Raw genomic sequence first — 20,040 nt, forward strand, 5'->3', positions numbered from 1 at the left:
GACAAGGGTGAGTTGGTTGAACAGATTGTATATAGTTGGGGACTTCCAGATGACTGTCATGCAGGCAGATGTGACTAACAGTATTGTTGATTATACACTAGAATGTTGTGGCATAGAAATAATGCTTAATTTTTTTCCAAGCATTTTGTTTAACCTGATATGCCAACAGTAATATATCTCAATATTTTCTGGAAGATGAAATCTTAAATCATTTAAGAACACAAGCGACAAAATTACTGTTATCAGACTTTGGTTTATTGTAAAATTTAGCAAAGTTTTTCTTTTAATCCCTGACCCATTGCTCTGAAAACAAAAGCAAAAACATAATTATTGCTTATTCTCTTCCCCCTACTTTGTTTGTGCCACTGTAAAAGAAGGGAGAAAATCATTGTAATAAATAAAAAATAGAGATGTAACAGAGAAAAATAAATCAGTTCAGATGAGAAGTATTAGGAGCAACAGAAATACCATTAAGCAGTTTCAAAATCAGCTTCTTTTAAAAAGGTCATCTTATTAAAATAAAAATCACACCAAAAATATAGCAGCGGAGAAGAAGGATAAATACAGGTTAATTGCACACCAGTCCCATGCAAAAAAACTGTGTCACTAGCCAAAACAGTAGTATTCAGAATCCAATTTGGGACGCTTGTGTAGTGCCTGTGAGTCCTCTATTAGGGAGCTGTCACTGAATTGGTCCAAGTCTGAAGGGGTCTGGTGGCCTGGGACATCATCCGCCAATGTGTCCAGATAACTTCCCACGGAAATGCCATCCAGCCCATCACTGCCATCATGTAGGCTGTTGTAGCTGCCATGTAAGGAGGTGCTCTGACTCTCCAACAAACTGCACAGGCTGCCACTGAGGCTGCTGCCTCTGCTGGTAATGGTGGCTTTCTCCTCGATCATCCACTTGATGGACTCGATGCTCTCATTGATTACGAGCAACTGGCGCATGAGCCTGACATCTGTGGCTCTGAGGTTAACCTATGGAGAAGGAGAAAAGAAAGACATTCCAATTATTTTATATTCTTGAAACGCCTCAAATTCATCTGGGGACTGTCTGCTGCAGTTTGGAATTTTAAATTCACAGAATAAAATATAAGTGAACTGGATCTCAGGAACTTTTGAAAATTGCTGACTGATGGAGTTGTAATAAAAAAGCTCACTTCCTGCCAGATGCATCAGGCTCCAAAAGGGACAATAAAACTCCCGCTGCATCCCTGACCCTAACCAGTGAACTGAACATGTAATGGATGGCAGGTTTTCTACTACAAAATTTATTCTCTCTTTGGCCAGATTAAGTTTATTAATGTTTACACTGGAATATATATGTTAGTCCTGAGGGGTGGGAAGAAAAGAAAGGTGAAGAAATTAAAGAGTCATCCTCAGCATCATAGAAGCCTCTAAAAGCCTCTGGTTATAGACTGATAATGTGACAAGCATCTTCATTACAGTTTAGCATTCATTAGCAAAATCTAATCACAGTGTATGACAGGTATTATTATTTGTCTTCATTTTATAGATGAAGAAAGATAAACCTATAGAAAAAAGTTAAGTATACAAAAAAGGCCTGTATTCTTTATGGCTATATCAACATAGACAGTGCTGAAGAATGCTTTTGTTTTTAAGAACCAAATTGCTCTAATATTCCCTGAATCCAAAGGATGCTGACATTCTAGGCTGATCAACATATAATGGATGGCAGGTTCTCTACTACAAAATTTATTCTCTCTTTGGCCAGATTAAGTTTATTAATGTTTACACTGGAATATATATGAGTCCTGAGGGGTGGGAAGAAAAGGAAGGTGAAGAAATTAAAGAGTCATCCTCAGCATCATTGAAGCCTCTAAAAGCCTCTGGTTGTAGAGTTATAATGTGGCAAGCATCCTCATTACAGTTTAGCATTCATTAGCAAAATCTAATCACAGTGTACAACAGGTATTATTATTTTTGTCTTCATTTTACAGATAAAGAAAGATAAACCTATAGAAAAAAGTTAAGTGTACAAAAAAGGCCTGTATTCTTTATGACTATATCAACATAGACAGTGCTGAAGAATGCTTTCGCTTTTAAGAACCAAAGCTGACACACTAGCCTGATCCAATGTATGAGATGAAGTGTACAGATATTTCTGTAGATCTATTTGTTTCAGATATATCAGGGGCACCTCAATCAAAAGTGGGATATGAGACGTTGGGAAGGTCTGAAAACTCCCCTATGTGCCTTCTAGGTGTGTGTTCCTTCTGATAGCACTAAGTTACTTCAGGGATGTGTCTCCACAGCCACAAAGCAGAGTCTCTTTGCAGGTCCCATGCTAACATCAAGAGGTGATGTTTGGGGAGGTCCTGCTGTAAGAACTCCCGTGATTGTTCTGTTGGAACAGGAGTGATAAGGCTCCTGAGTCTAGAGCTTGGCAGGGACATGTTTGGCCAGTAGAGGTCCTAGTCATATTCTCACTCTCCCTTTTTTTTTTTTTTTTTTTTTTTTTTGAGGCAGAGTCTTCCTCTATCGCCCAGGCTGGAGTGCAGTGGTATGATTTTGGCTCACTGCAATCTCCGCCTCCTGGGTTCAAGTGATTCTCCTGCCGCAGCCTCCAGAGTAGCTGGGATTACAGGTGTGCACCACCATGCCCAGCTAATTTTTTGTATTTTTAGTAGAGATGGGGTTTCACCATACTGGCCAGGCTGGTCCCAAACTCCTGACCTCGTGATCTGCCCTCCTTGGCCTCCCAAAGTGCTGGGATTACAGGTGTGAGCCACCGCACCCGATCTTCTCTATGGTTTAAAAATGGATTTCTGTTCCTCCAGTTGGGTTATTAATCCTAAAGGCTGAGTCATGCTAATTCTTTCTTTACGATCCAGAGCTAATTCATATTTATGTCAGTTTCTGGAATTATCAAAGACACACATTCTTGGATGACCCCAACTGTAAGAAAGAAAAGAGCCAATTGTTCTCAAAAGTATTCATTTGTATTATAAAAATATTTCCGGGAGAGGAGTTAATCCATAACTGAAGAGGAACTCTGGATTGAGGGAATGTGATGAACAAACATTAGGAGAGATGGAATTTCCATTAATAACTCCAAGAGATGCAAGATTGTACAGGGTTTGAAAGAATAAAACTATATGTATAAATGCAAAAAGCATAAAGTACAATTTAAAATCTCTTTATTTTGCTGGATTATTGAAGTGACTTGAGTGACTTCTTCATCTTCTCTGAACAAAGCACTAAAAATAAATTGCACAGAGAGTAACAGAGAAAATGACTTTTCACTGAGATGTTCATGAACAGAAGGATGTGAACTTAACCTTAAGATGCCCCTCTATTTGTTGGGGTGTCTCAATAACCTTGCAGTGACTTTATATTAAGGAAGGAAGCTTTCTGATGGTGTTTAAATTCATCTGCACACCCTATGAGCCAGGAAGACAATGGTCAAGTTACACGTAATACAACAAATATTTACAAATCACCAACAATTTTCCTATGTCCACTGAGCAGCCGAGAAAATCAATATGAGTCAAACTTTTGCAAAATTATTCGGCAGGCATCTGTAGCTGATAAAACAGCTGGCCCCTTTTAAGGCATGGCGCAATATCAATCTGACCATTTCCCAGCAGCTCCTCAAATGAACCACGGCTGCATTTATTCACATCTCCACCCTCTCCTGTGAAAGTGTTCCAGCTCATGCCCAGCTCTGGGCATGTTCCTCTGTCATTCCCAATTTGAGAAACTTAATTCTCTTCCTCTCCAAATCCTCCGCATTCTTCAAGTCATTTCTCTCATCAAGCACTACTTGAGGGCTCCAGCCTCCTCTGCTGGCCGTCTTCACCACTACAGTCCTGTTAGCTTATCTCCCAGCGTAGCTTAACTTTGTACTGTCATATGCTGCCAATAATTGTCTTTTAGCATTTTCAACTAAGCTGTGAGCTCCTTAAAGAAGCCATGTCTTACATTTCTTCCATATCTTAAGGTCTATCCTAAGCATTGGCCGATTTTTAGAAATAGTCACAATTGGTTGATTTTTGGAAATAGCCATAATTTTAGGAACTGTGAAAGTTTAGCTCCTAAGACAGTAATAATACACGTTCCTAACAACTATACCACCAGGGGCTAAAACATACTTAGAATAGATTTTTTTTTTGTGAGCATTTTTTGTCTGAATTACACAGTGGCTGCATCAAGTTTGTCAGTTTTATTAAGCAATAAAAAGAAAAGAGGAGTGGACTGTGAAGTAACAAAAGCTTCCTTTGACCATGAAATGACTTACTGAAATAAGAAAATTTTTTTCTTTTTTTTCCCCTGAAAGCAAAACATTCCCAGGTCATTGAACCACTGTTGGGGAAAAAAAAAAAAAAACAACGACAACAGCAAGTCAGTTAGAACGTGTTGATCTAGTTGATAATGATTATAGATTTAACTGTGTCTAACCCTGTGTCCTCCAGGGAGAGAGTAAACAGCTTCCCACCGTGGGAGCGCTGGGCAAGCCGGTTCACACGTTGGCATGTTCATTACCAGGAGCTCCAGGCACAAGAGAGGCCTGGGCCAGCGCAGCTGCTACACTCTGCTTTCTCCAAGCACCTGCGGTTATGCTACTGATGACCCTTGAAAGTATGAGCAATCCACCAAAGAACTAAATCACAATGACTCTTCTGTCTATAGTAGCTGCCCTGCCTTTCCTCAATGTTACTCATTTCAGTCTTTATGAAGTATAGCCATCAATTAAGAACAGAGTAGCTTTGCTCTGGCAGCATGAAATTGTGTGGTTCCTTCTGTTGGAGTCTTATAAGGTCCTGTAACTTGACTCTGAGTAATACTAAGAGTTGGGATATCCTAAGGGTCTGAGTTTAAATGTCACCTCCTAGGAGAAGCTGATTCTTGCCTGATCAATCATGATATTTAATACCCATGCCTAGATTAATATTACATTTTCATGTCTGTTTCCTTCATAATATTTATGACTAGTTGAAAGCATACTGTTTATCATGCATTTACTTATTTTCTGTTTCCCCTGTGAGCATGGAAGCACCACAGAATGCTTGGGTCTTGATCTTGCCTGGTCACCACTCTATGCCAAGACCTAGAAGAATATCTCACACAAAGTAGGTGCTAAATCAGTACCAGCTGACACCTGAATAACCAACTTTGTTTCAGATTGGATTATCTGTCTGAATCTGGGTTTTGCTGTGGGTCAGTGATATGTGACTTGAAAGGAAAAAAAAAGTAGCTTTAGGAAAGAACATTTCAGTAATGAAGCATTCCCAGCAGATAATCCCTTCTATTCCTTCTCCAAATTCAAACACGGAGTAACTGGTGTGAGGTTATTCCTAGCTTAAATTTACCGAGTATAAGATAGTATCTCTAAAAGGAAGTGGACTTCAAGGTGTGAGTCACACTCCAAACATTATTCTGTTTGTTGAGAGGTGATAACTGGTACTAGCACAACATTGGATGTTCTGTAAACACTTGGTGAAATGAATTGAACAAAGGGAACAAACAAACAGGACATGAACCAAAAATCAAACAAACAAAAATATAAGGTTTGGACTGATTGGTCCAAAGGTCCAAAGAGATGTGGATGTCCTTTCCTCTTTCCTCTTCACTTCCCCACCTCCCCTCTGGTCCTTACAGTTTATGTCACATGGTTCAGCTTCCTGCTTAGTCTGTCAGGCTTCAGGATTGTGATGTCACAGGTCTCTGTATTTTAGGGAGAATACTGAGATTTCATGTCATTTTTTTGACAGGTGATGAACTGGGTCTATAGTATAACTAGAAATGAGGAATCATGAAGGCAAATATATTCTTAAAATAAACTTTCCCAGATATCTTTTTTCTTCTAGACTGCCATTTTAATGCTGAAAGGATACAAAGGTTATAAATTGGCGCAATGGAATCCAAGAAAGAATGTAGTTGGATTTTTGGTTGCTAATCAAGTTGACTTCTTTGTGGTATTGTATGAGAAACATGGTACTGACTGTAATTTGTCACTTCCCCATTTTCCTATGTGACCTTTGGGTAAAGTGGCTTGTTTCCTTATACATGAAGAAAAATCAGGATATTTCATTCTGAGCTGCAGTGAATCACATGGGACTCAGTGGAGGTGGTAAAGTAGTTCCGTGAACAAAAACTAATCTTATCCAATAAGAAGACTGAATTCAACTGAGGCATCCACCTAACATATCTGCTTTTCTTACTGATTTTCATTTCAGATATTTAATAACATCTTACAACATTTCAAGTGTTTAATGTTTAATAAGATTCTACAGATCAGATAATCTCAAGATTTTCTTCCATTTTGACATATTCTCTAAGACTTTTGTCATTCCTGTGGCCATTTGATTACAAAATTGTTTCTGCTATGAAAAGATTATGCAGGCTACAGAGGAGACAGAACAATCAATTCTGCTGCTCAGTAACTCCAGGAAAAGATGTAGCTGGTAAAAACTCATGGCTAAGGTCAGAAGTTTGGGCTTGATGTGAATTTTAGGTACTGTATCAGAAATTTTGTCACAATAATAATTTTTGCTTTCACTATTTGGGTTTGAATAAAAATCGTTTTTATATTCCACTCCAAGACAAACATGCATATTATCTTTAATATGTTTATATATTAACTGCAATGTGCACATGAGCTGCTGAAGATACCTTCCAAATAGGGACTTTTTTTGCCTTTCTCCTCATCCTGGAGCCTTGGATAGCATCATAGACTCATATTTCTCATAAAGCCTTCCTCCATTATTGTTACCCTTTAATTTATGAATATCAACTGAACAGATTAAAGCAGACCACCTCCTAGTTATTTATTCCTATTGTAAAATCCACAGTATTCAAGATGTAAATCCCAAGCATCCTGCAAGCTGTAATATGAATTAGAAGGAAGAAAGACTCTTTGCAAGTCCACAGTCACATACAATGAAGGAAGAAAGACTAGACTTGCTTTTTAATGTGATGCTCTAACCCTAGTTTCTCAAGAGGAGAAACTAATCAGCATTCTCTGATTTGTAGTTGGTGGAAGAGAGTTTAATTCTGTCAAGGCCTCTTTTCTACCCACATTTATTTTAGGATATGTTTTTAAAAGTATATATAAACTGAAGAGCTGTTGTAAAGGCACTTGGAATAATGTTTTTCCAGTAATTTATTCCAGTTTGTTTGCTTGTTCCTTTTGCATAACCTCCTTGTGTCCAAATTTGCTCTCTCTCCAAATTCAGCACATCCTCAATTTGATGATCACAGAATATTTTCTGCCTACCCATCCTTAAAATTTCCAGAAGTTTTATTAATATCTGTATTTATAAAGCACTCTTCTGTTTTCTCAGAAGATCCATAAGAATATTATCTTTCTTCAGTCTGAGAAGACACTGTACAGCATTTTCATTCGTTGCTTTTGGTTTGGAATGCTTCGGGTGAAAAGCCTGCAGTTATGCAAAAGTCGGTGCTGTTCCTTTCGCCAAAGCTTTCCTTCACTTTCTCAGTCAGTTCAAAATTTACAACAAAATTTGTTTCTAATTGGGCAACAGAGGGTTCCATTTTTATATCAGCCAGCTTTGTCTTTCTCCATTTGTGTTGTTTATATGTGGAACTGAACAATACAGGACTAAAACACTTCACTCTTTTCCCAGAACGTTATAGAAGAGTAATTTCCCCAAGGACTAAATTGCATACATAAAAACACTGTCATCAGCACAGCGGACTGATTGATGTTGTTTTGATAAAGTAGAAAGCAGTATCTGGTGCATTCGGAAGGGGCACATGTGATTCCCCTGAATCATAAGCATAAATTCCTGCCACCAGGCCTGCTCATGAGATCTGTACAGTTTCTGCTGGTGAGTCTTTTGATTGCCAAAGAAAGACATGCAGTTTTTCAGTGTGATTTCATCAGATTCTAGATCCGATTGATACATCAATGCCTGTGATGTCAATTCCTTTTCCATATTCTAATACAGCAAAAACTATTTCCCTGAATATTTTCAACATGCATATGCAAAGTGTAGTTTTGGCTAATGCAGTAGTCTATAAATCACCTGAGCCAAGATTCGTTTAGAATGATCTAATGAAAACATGGCTCCCTATATTCATAGCAGAGAAGTTAATACACACTGAACATAAACCAGAGAAGTGTTTCCATTAATTTATAATAAGTATTCTGCGTATGTGTCTTTGAAATTTATAACTTAAAATATTATTTTCACATGGAATACCAGGGCATGTTAATGTGCTCCTCTGTGATCTGCAGTGGCTATAATTACATTGTAAGGGAAGGACACAGGGTAGGGTGCCAGTAAATGTTTAACAAGCAGCTTCTTGAGAAAAATATATGTACACACATATGCATACATATATACATACATAAATGTAATACAAAGTGTGCTGATATAGAAGATGCATAATACACACATTACAGATAATAAAATATGCAGCACTTTTTATTGTCAATTCCATATGACCAACTGATTTTCAAAGACTGCTTTCATTTATTCTTGCTGAACTCATATGTATAGCAAACTATGGATGCAGTTCAAACAGAATTTCACAGTTAATCTCAATATGCTAATTCATTCCTCAATAATTGTTATTACCTCTGATATGTGATTCACTGTTAAATTCTTTCTTACTTAGGTTTCAGTTTAGTTAATATATTTTGCACTATTTCAGCCTCAGCACTGGTTATGTTGGAACTTTACTGGTTCATCAATGATATGAGCAACTTCTTCACTAAATTGAATAGCAGTTTTCAAATACATGGAGAATATTTCCCTTTTTTTGGCACTATTGGAAATTTAATAACTAGGGACATGCCACACTTTTCAAATTTAATCTGCAGTATTAACATTTTTCTCTATCACTTTAAGTCTAGGCAATCAATAAAATAAAAACCAAGTTCTGCTTTATAGAGTTTTAAAATTTCTGTAGCATAAATACTCCTATATGGCCAGTTTTAAGCTATCAATGGTATGTCCTTAAACATAAACATGAGATTGATAAGAGATAATCAGTACTGCAGCATAGAGAGTATTTTCATCCTATGAATACAATAGATGTTTTAAATGACCTCAAAAAATAAAGTAAAATATAGTAAAATAATTAGAATGTGATGAATTTTGAATATTTATTACCTTTGTTTTAAGTTGTAGGTTTATATAAATAGTTAACTTATAGGTTTATATAAATACTTTAAATTTTAATAATGTCTGTGATTGACAACTAGTTCACAAAATTCCTGAAAATTTAACAAATAGCTCACACATCTCAGTGGTATTGACTTCAGTATATCATTAAGAAGGTACAGAATGAAGGTTTTACTTAATTGATTGCATTTTGTGATAAGCAGATTAGAGACTTTCATTTTACCCCTTGGGGTTTTTATTTTTGTAGACATAATTAAAACCTGAATGTAATTTAATTTTCTATTAAATAAAATTTGAAATAGTTGCAAAATATTTATACCAAAGTTTTTAGTGCCTTTTATGGTAAGATTTCAAATATTGAATATAAATGACTCAGCATTATTGAGACATGAAATATACTGAAAAAGGGAATAATCCGGGTACCTAAACTCAGTTGAACATTTATATTTTTGTATTATAATACTTTTTGATGGCTATATTTCTAAAATAAGAGGCCACTATTGTAAACAGTAGGCTTTATAATGCGGAGTTGGTCAGCAATGCATTTAAAGATTGTTGAGGAGGTAGGACTGTAATCTCTATTTTTACATGATTCCTGACATCTTTTCTACTCAAATGCTTAATCTTCTCTTTTAGTAATTTCTTGATACTATAATTAAATCTGTTTGTCATGGATCTTATGCCCCATATTTCTTATTCATTCTCCCAATTCTATTTCCTATCTGTTTTGTGTAGCCCAGTAGTGCTTTAGTAAACTTACTTTGTAAAATTTGTTGTAGGGGAAAATTGAGTTGCAAAGAAAAGTGATCTCTTTACTTCTTAAAAAAGCAACATCAGAGAGTGAGTAAAATTAAGCAAGGAAGGAATCTCTGTAACAGAATAAAGTGGATGGGCCCTGCTCCTAGAGCAGAAATCTTCAACCTTGAATGTACCTGTGGATCATCTAGATTGTGGCTTCTGCCTTTGGCACACTGTCTCAATTACTGTAATTGGTGAATTGCTGGAAGGTTAGTGTGGACTAGCTTGTGAGTTAAAAAATCCAAGGGGGCCCAGTCTCAGGCACCTCACACTTTCATGAGTTTTACCTCTAGGAACCCTACCAGGTTCTTAATATCCCCTGTGCTTCTGGCAGGAGGAGGAAAGCTCAGAAATATACTCAGACATCTCTGTTCTCCATAACAAAGCCTGTCCCTAAGGGAACCTATGTTACCATAACCTAACAGACTGGAATTTTACCAAAGCCTAATCAACAAAATATCCAACTCAGGCTCAATAAAAGACTGAGACCTAATTATGGAGAGTAGAAGACTTCCCCTTCTTCCACACCTTGCCACCACATCAATAAGACTACTGTATAATAACCGGGGACTACAGCAAAAAGAACTGCAGGCCTCTGACCCTATTTAAACAGTGTCGAAGGAGATCCAAAGACAACAGAATAGACAAAAGCAAGGGTGCTACAGGAAATTTTAGTCTCTGACACTATAGCTACAGCAAATAGTAAACAGAATCTAACTCCTAGTCACATAAACATAAACCTTGCACTAAAGGCCTATCTATCACAGTTCCTTTCATATCATATTCAGCCTTCAACAAAGAATTACAAGCCACTGTAACTGGTAAAAACAAAGCCTGAAGAGATAAAGCAAGCATTAGAACCAGGCTCAGGTGTGAAACTATTAGACTTGAATATAAACAACTATGTTTAATATGCTAATGGTTCTAATGGAAAAAGTGGACACATGCAAGAACAAGTGAGTAATAAAAGCAGAGAGATGAAAGTGCAAAGAAAGAAACAAAATGCAGCAAGTAAAAAATACTAACATAAATAATGCCTTTGATAGGCTCATAAGTAGATTGGACATAGCTGAGGAAGGAATTAGTGAACTTGAAGATGTGTCCATAGAAACTAACCAAAGTGAGATTCAAAAAGAAGAAAGAAATCAAAACACAGAATAGAATATCTAAAAATTCCTGGCTATTAGAAAAGATATTGATACAGTTTAGATGTTCTGCCCCCTACAAATTTCATGTTAAAGTGTGATCCCCAATGCTGGAGGTTGGCCTGGTGGGAGGTGTTTGAATCATGGGTGCAGATCCATTAGGAATGGTGTATTGCTCCCCTCACGGTAATGAATGAGTTCTCATTCTAAGTTCATGTGAGATCTGGTTGTTTAAAAGAATGTGGCATCTCCTCACTTTCCCACTCTCGGTATGTGACAGCGCCAGCTGCCCTTTCTTTCTGCCATGATTGTAAGTTTCCTGAGGCCTTAACCAGAAGCAGATGGTGACAGCACACTTCCTGTACAGTCTGCAGAATATGGGCCAAAACGAATCTGTTTTCTTTATAAATTAACCAGTCTTGGGTAACCCTTTATAGGAAGGCAAAGGAACTGACATAGAATAACACATGTGTAGTGGGAATACCAAAAGGAGGAGAGAAAAAGTAACAGAAGCAACATTTAAAGCAACAACGACTGAGAGTGTCCCAAAATAAATGGCAGACACAAAGCCCACAGATTTGCAAAACTCAGAGAACATTTAGCAGGATAAATACCAAAAACCTATATCTAGGCATATTATATTCAAATTATAGAAAATGAAAAATAGAAAAATTTTTTTAAGCTAGAGGAAAAAGAACACCTTACCTACAGTTCCACAAGCATAAGATTTACACCAAATGTCTATTCAGAAACCGTATAAGCAAGAAGAGTATGGAGTAAAATATTGAAAGTCTTAAAAGAAGACTACTACCCTAAAATTCTGTATCCAACAAAATTATACTTCCAAAATGAAGGAGAAGTTTGGGAAAATAAAACAGTTCTGAGATGGATGGTGGTGATAGTGGTACAACAATGTGAATATACTTAATGCCACTGAGCTATACACTTGAAAGTGATTAAAATAGTATATTTTATGTTATATTTATAATTTGCCCCAATTTTTTAAAGTAAAGTAGTAAATACCAAGGACTTTCTGAGACCAACAAAAATGGAGGAAACTTGTTACCAGTAGACTTGCCTTGCAATAAATGTTTTAAAAATTTATTTTGAGAGAAGGAGAAAATATAGGCAGAAACTCAGATCTATATTAAAAAATAGAAGAGCATTAGGAAAAAAAATGAAGGTGAAATAAAGTTTTTGATTTTTTCTTATTCTTAATTGATCTAACAGATAACAGTCTGTTCAAAACAACAACAATGTATTCAGTGATTATAGCTTATTTGTGAATGAAATTAATGAGAGCCATTTTATAAGAGACAAAAGAGAAGAATTGGGAATATTGTTTTATATAGAACTTGTACTACCATGATGTGGTATAATATTATTTAAAAATGTACTTAGATTCGTTGTAAACATATTCTAAGAAGTCTAGGGCAACCACTAAAAATTGTGTTTAAAAAAGAAGTATAATGCCCAATTAAAAGTATAAGTATATTAATAAGTATACTATTATAAGTATATTAATAAGTATAATGCCCAAAGTATAAAAAGTATAAATGCCCAATTAAAACCAGAGCAGTGGAAGACAAGAAGAGAAATGAAAGAAAAAAATAAGAATGAATGAACAAAGAAAAGAAATAGAAATATTTACAAATATGATAGCTATTAATCCAACTATATCAATAATCACTTTAAATGTGAATAGTCTAAATACATCAATTAGAAGACAAAGACTGTCAAAGTGGATAAACAAACAAGACCCAACTATATCTTTCTACAAGAAACTCATTTTAAATATAAAGACACAGATAAATTAATTTCATTATGGAGGTGAAGGAAAATAAGACCCAGAGGAGTAAGGCATCCTATTCTTGCAGATTTTAAGTGGCAGAGCCAGAATCAGACTGAAATTTGGTTAATTACATAGTCTCTAGTCTCTGCCTCAAACTGTGCTGCCTAGAAATGGTCTTTATATTTCCACGCTATGAGAAACAGATGATCTCTTCCAAAGCTTACTTGTAATACATCAGCTTACCCTAGCCAATTCTCCTTTTCAGTGTCATATTTAAAAGACTTCAGTTGTTCAGAAGAGTAGCATGATATAGTTGAATAGTGGTAAAGGAACTAATTGAGGAACAAAAGAGGCTATTAACACTTATTGAGAGATTGTATGTACATGACATTCTCCTAGACCCTGGTAGAGCATAGAGACAATACCATCACCTCAACTAAAGAACATTTCAGTGTAGAAATGGAAATCTCAACACCCTATTTTTTCTCTAGGCCTACTAGAAAATATAAAAAAGTAAATTAGTATAATCCACTTTACCAAAAATTTTCAAAATTTCTTGAGAATATCTATAGACTTCTAAAAGTATAACATAAAATTTTTTAGACAATTATCCGGCATTTGAAAATAAAGCAAAGTTTGACTGTCTCTTCCATGATGAAATGGAGCACAGCCCAAGAGACCCATCAAAGCATTATTTAATTATTTATGGGGTTACAGTTTTGTGTGACCTGCTATTTACTACTGAATTGGCCCAGCATTATAAAGCTATAAGTTGACTTGTAGACTTGTGTCTTAAAGAAATGCAAATTATTTCTATCCAGTAAAAAAAAAAAAAAAATGATAATCTCGAGGGTTATAGTTTTATTTTCCTATTAGATGTCTGATAATTTCATACGTATTTTAGAAAACTAATTCATATGACTTTCCTTAGAAATATACAACCTATTCTTCTAATTCTCTTGAACCAGCTGTACCATCATGCTGGTTCTCTCATTAAATGAGCTAAATCAATGTTTGACAAATGTTTCCTCTATGTTTGTGTGAGAGTCAAGTTTTCAACTTTTATAAAATTACACTTTGACAGGTTTGAAGGTTGCCCTGAAGCTGCATGGTGTGCTCACTTGCTAGAGCTAGTGAAGCAAAGTCGCCTAAGCAGCTCCTGGAGTGAATCACAAACAGCAATAGAACTTTCCCTTTCTGACTGTCAGATTTGTCTTCTGATTCTGTGTTTTTCGTTTATTTTTTTCAGGTTTATTTCATTGTTGCTTCTGATCTTGGCCAGGAAGTTCCATATTTGTTTAACTTATTGTCTAGGATTATGTCCATTTTCACAACTAGATACTGGACTACAAGGCTGGGCTTAATTATGTAATCAAGAGAATCCTGATGTATAAAACGTGTATAAAACAGCCAATTCCAGGGACTAGTAGGTACTGAATAACTAGGTCAGTATAGGTCACATAATCTATAAATTGTTCTCCCTTTGTGATAACAATAATTAGCAATCTGGTTTTATGACAGAGTCACTTGGTAACCTGTATTAGGATGATGAGAATATATTCTTTGTTGAGTGGTAGAAGACAGAGAATATGGTTAGTTGTTCTATATTGTTTGTATGTCTGTTTGTCTGCTTAAATCCACAAAGAAAACATTCATTTTCCACTGAAAAGGAGAATAACCATTAAGATTGTGTGTCTCTTGCTTGAGGTTGTGGAACTGAATTTCAAGTCTTGTAGGTGGTTGTGTATTTAACTGAGAAAAACCTTTTACCACTATTTACCATATTTACTATTTATATATGCATATAACTATCATATTAAGAATATGAAGCATTTTCTTCTAGGGTATACTAATAAATTAAATTACAATGTTTCTTCAGTAAAAGCAAGTTTTTCTAATTTTAGAGGCTATTAAACACTTGCACAAATTTAGTAGTCCCAGAATTCTCAGAAAATAAAGAAACTGAACTCTGATATACTGAATGTTCTAGGCTTTTAAGGAAAAATAAATTTCCTCATAAAAATGCTACCTCAGAAGTTAGTAAGTAATAAGGTGAATCTTTAGACATGTTTGGTTTGGTAATTTTAGTTTATGTATAGCTAAATATCTTATCCTTGTTTTGTCATTATGAAAAACAAACATCATTTAACTTAATTTTTATAATTTATATTTACATTTTCTTTTTTCTTTTTCTTTTCTTTTTTTTTTTTTTTGAGACGGAGTTTCGCTCTTGTTACCCAGGCTGGAGTGCAATGGCGCGATCTCGGCTCACCGCAACCTCCGCCTCCTGGGTTCAGGCAATTCTCCTGCCTCAGCCTCCTGAGTAGCTGGGATTACAGGCACGTGCCACTGTGCCCAGCTAATTTTTTGTATTTTTAGTAGAGACGGGGTTTCACCATGTTGACCAGGATGGTCTCGATCTCTTGACCTCGTGATCCACACGCCTCGGCCTCCCAAAGTGCTGGGATTACTGGCGTGAGCCACCGTGCCCGGCCGACATTTATATTTTCTAATGAAGACACTAGTTAATTTTAAATTTGATTATAACTTATGGTTTATATGGGTGGTCATGGTAAATGGATGAGCATGTTTGTGTTCCAATAAAACTATTTACAGGTCGGGCGCGGTGGCTCACGCCTGTAATCCCAGCACTTTGGGAGGCCGAGGCGGGTGGATCACGAGGTCAAGAGATCGAGACCATCCTGGTCAACACGGTGAAACCCCGTTTCTACTAAAAATACAAAAAATTAGCTGGGCACGGTGGCGCCTGCCTGTAATCCCAGCTATTCAGGAGGCTGAAGCAGGAGAATTGCCTGAACCCAGGAGGCGGAGGTTGCGGTGAGCCGAGATCGCGCCTTTGCACTCCAGCCTGGGTAACAAGAGCGAAACTCCGTCTCCAAAAAAAAAAAAAAAAAAAAAAAAACTATTTACAAAAACAGGTGGGCTGGATTTAGGCAGTGAATTGCCAGAGTCCCAACCTGACAAGTATTAAAAAAGAAAAAATGGCACTTCCTAGTGAATTTAACTCAAAATACCTTTCCTAATGAATTATTTGACTTCTGTTTCTTCCTTTAACCATCTGTCCATCCTGATGAATTCCCTCATTGAGTCAAATAAACATTAAGCATATGCTTGTTTTATATTTGTATGTTTTTACTATTTTAAAAGAAAAATTTTGATAGAATCAAATAATAGAGGACCAGTCATGGTGGTTCATGCCTGTAATCACAGCACTTTTGGAGGCCAGGGGAAGCAGTTCACCTCAGGTCAGGAGTTTGAGACCAGCCTGGCCAACATGGTGAAACCCCATCTCTACTAAAAGTACAAAAAATTAGCCAGGCATGGTGGCTGGCCATTGTAATCCTAGCTACTTAGGAGGCTGAGGTAAGAGAATCACAAACATGGGAGGGAGAGGTTGCAGTGAGTTGAGACCATGCCACTGCACTCCAACCTGGGCAACAGAGCGAGACTTTGTCTCAGAAAAAAAGAAAATCAAACAGCAAAATAACAGAGCCACAGACAAAAACCTTATTAGAACTGATGCAAATGTAGATGGGCCCAGTACAGTATAACTATGTAGATGATACAAAAGAACTTAAAAGTATGATGCTGCTGTGACAAAAGTTTCCATAAAATATCTGTCCCTAGACCCTCAACTCCTTTTTAGTCATTATATATCCACTTCTTATCTTTGATTTATTAGAAAAAAGCCACTTTTATTGCATTGACACCAGGCCAACTTTATCATGCATATCTCTTTCTGGAATGGAGGCTAACTTTTCTAGTACTCAAACTACCATTTCATTCTCCTGAAGACAGAGTGACAGATTCACTCTCAGAAGGAAGTGGACTGGGAATTCAAAAAGAGTTAATTTGTATATGTGAATCATGGATGCTTTCCATTTTTCAATCAGAGGCAGTGAAGTGCTTTTCAAATATATGACCCAGAAAAACTCAGAGGGCTTGATCTTCTATTTCCTCCCTGTAACCCAGTCTTACAGTTGTTAAAATTCCCATGACAAATATGTTCTTCCTCTTGTGTTTTGACTTATTCTTCCTTTTGGGGACATTCTTAAATTCCTCTGAAGTCTGTGTTTATGCCCTTTAAAAAGAATAAACATAAAAGAAGTTTGTTCCATGAATTTCAGATGTAATAAAACTCATTCCCAAGTTTAACTTCTAAACATACTGTTTTTAAATTTGTCCATTTATCCATTTACAAATATTCTTAAAGCAAGATTTCCTTTTTAAATTATAGTCTTATAGCAGTTTTATGAAACTGATCTAATAAAAACTTAAGGTAATAGATTGAGAATCTTTTTTTCTTTAGAAAATACACACATACATGCATACATATACATACCTACATATATACATAGCCTGGCACTCCATAGTAAAGAACAGAGGTACAGATTCCTAAGATATATTTCTGTAATTCCTAATTCACAACTTCACCATGAGTAAGTTTCTTAACAGCTTTAGCTATCTTTGATATACTTAACCAAGTTTAACATAATATCCTAATGCTAGGCTCCTTTGGAGAGATGCGGCTAGGCTCCATTAGTTATAGCTTGTGGAGTAGTTGAATGTACTTGGATGAATAGTGCCATGTGAAATTGCAGTATAATTGCTACAATTAAGAGGTCACATTCTCTGCTTATATAACTCACTGGGAAATTATTTTTGCACCAAAGGTAATCATTTTGATCTTTATCATTATGTAAAAGCCTAAATATTTTCAGTTGCTTTTATGCTTAGGTATCATAATTAACATTATGCCTAGTCCAAATTAAATAAGTCTTTCAGTTGAGCACGGATAGCCCTGAGAAATGCTATGACAGTTCATTCCATAAAAAAGCTTGCCACATTTTCCTAAGCAGAAGCCTTTCACAGGAACTTTAACTCTCTGCTGTGCCGCAGTTTACTAAGTGTATTGGTCCCTTCTCTCATTGCTATAAAGAAATACTTGAGATGGGGTAATTTATAAAGGAAAGAGTTTTACTCGTTTCATTGTTCTGAAGGCTGTATAGGAAGCATGATGCTGGCATCTGCTCAGCTTCTGGGGAGGCCTTAGGAAACTTATCACAATCATGGAAAGTGATGATTTGAGCTCATTAAGAGAAACTATCATACAGTATTGTAGAAATTAATAGATTATCAGATATTCAGGAAATCTCGAAAGATTCTTGCTCAGAAATTTACAATCAACCAAGAAGTAATAGATTTTTTTTTTCTTTTTGGTTCAATATTTGTTTTGTTTTGTTTTTTTGGCTAAACCCCTATAAAGTTCCCAATGTAATGTAGACAGTGTAGTAAATGGTATCCCAGTCAGTTTGGCACCCTATAAAAAGACATGGTTTGGATCTTGAATCTCAGATGACTGGGTTTACATTGTTATTCTTTTATTAATTAGCTCTTGGATTTTGTCAGTTGGATATGTTACAAAACATTTTCTCTATACCAATTTTCTAATCATAAAGTGGTATATATTATGTACGTGACAAGGCAATGTAGTTGGGAAAACTGCATAAGATAACATATGCATGTAGCATAAAGCCTCACTAGGCAGTGCTTAGTAACATTTGGTTACCTCCTCTACTTTTAAAACGGCGTAATGTAGGTCAAAGGGTGCAAAGTTGTAGCTCTGTTGGGTGAATAGGTCTAGGAATCTAATGCACAGCATGAAGACTATAGTTAATAATATTGTATTACATACTAAAAATTTACTGAGAGTAGGTTTTACGTGCAAAAAAAAAACAATGTAAAAGGTAACTATCTGAGATAATGATATGTTAATTTGTTTGACTGTAGTAAGCATTTCACTATGAAAATCAAAATATTATGCTGTATAAATACACAGAATACATACTATAATATACAATGGTATAATTTTTTAAAATGTCTTTCACATTCAAAGATGTTGAAATATAATGTAATTAAGTAGGTCAATTAAGCTATTTGTTTTTAGTAATGATCTGTTCTCTTGTTCAAAATGATTTTTATATGTGGTTTTAGCATAGAAAACCTGCCCAATACACGTTACTTAATTTAATTTTTGTTTTAAAAATGTTATTTGAATCTAAATGTCACTGATATTATACTTACTGCTCTGAAGAATTACATGTGTGCTTGAAAAACAGGGTTGATAAATGCATAAGTGATGATTTCCATGCAACAATGAAAATAACCCTAATGTCAGACAGAAGAATCACAGATTTCTAGTGCTAAAAGAAATCACAGTTAATTTTGAGTCAGAGCACTACATTCTATGATAGATATGTGGACACAAGCTTGATGACTTGGCCAAAATTGTATCACCACTTAGTGCTAGAAATGGGCCAAATATTTTGATCTTCTGATTCTAATTCACTTATTTTCCACAGCACTAAATAACAGAAAAATATTATTATGGTCTGGTCAGTGTTGTATTAGCCTTTCATATTCTGTGAACATGAACATTTTCTGATGACAGTTTAGGACTGAATTTAAAAAAGAATAATCTTTTTCAAGAAAAGCAATTCTACAACGGAAGCTAAATGGGCATTGACTTGCATGAACATTCTTCTACCTTATTATATGTGATATTGTAGTCACTTTGACGTAAAATCAACAAATATTTACAAGCAAGGGCCACTTGCACATTTTGCTAATAGAAATATAACCATGGAAGAAGTGCTACAATTATCTAAAAGTCATACACTAATTCAAAAAAGTATTTATGATTTCTGTTCTTATTCTCCTGTATTCCTTATATCTGATAATGACTACTACCAGATTAAATAGTTGTAAATAGCTGTTCTCTCTCACCACAAATTAGCATAAGTTTGATGTTATTTCATCACTTCTAACTTTGAAGGACCACAAATAAGGGTGATAAAAGCAGATGCCTGACATATGGCAACAGATGGGTCACCACATTTAAGAAGAGCTACTGGGAATAGCTTGGTTTATTTTTCTCAATTCTTACTACAAAAGGTGAAAAGGATGGAGAGGGAAACAATCTAGGCAATGCACACTTAATTGGCTCCTAATTTTCCTTCAGTTTTTAAATGTCCTATTAAAATATAAAACTTGTAGTTTGCTAGTATGTTTCATGTCATAGCGTTGTCCATAGCCAGGTAGAAATCTTCCTGGAAAAAAAAAAAAGAGTCAACCGACTATAGGTAGGATTGTACAATATTCACTG

The 20,040-nt window shown here is 35.7% G+C and overlaps 1 protein-coding gene across 1 annotated transcript in view; it reads right to left on the reverse strand.

Moving 5' to 3' along the window:
* Positions 1 to 233: 233 nt before the first annotated feature.
* The window catches only part of LURAP1L (leucine rich adaptor protein 1 like), a 45,714-nt gene continuing 25,907 nt past the window's right edge, over positions 234 to 20,040 (reverse strand). The window contains exon 2 of the mRNA XM_012453529.2: positions 234 to 981. Coding sequence (XP_012308952.2) covers positions 607 to 981 — 375 coding nt within the window. The 3' untranslated portion in view covers positions 234 to 606. The remainder of the gene's footprint in view (positions 982 to 20,040) is intronic.

The sequence above is a fragment of the Aotus nancymaae genome, unplaced genomic scaffold (genome assembly GCF_030222135.1).
Source record: "Aotus nancymaae isolate 86718 unplaced genomic scaffold, 86718_ANA_hifiasm-v0.15.2.pri h1tg000003l, whole genome shotgun sequence".
NCBI classification, from domain to species: Eukaryota; Metazoa; Chordata; class Mammalia; order Primates; family Aotidae; genus Aotus; species Aotus nancymaae.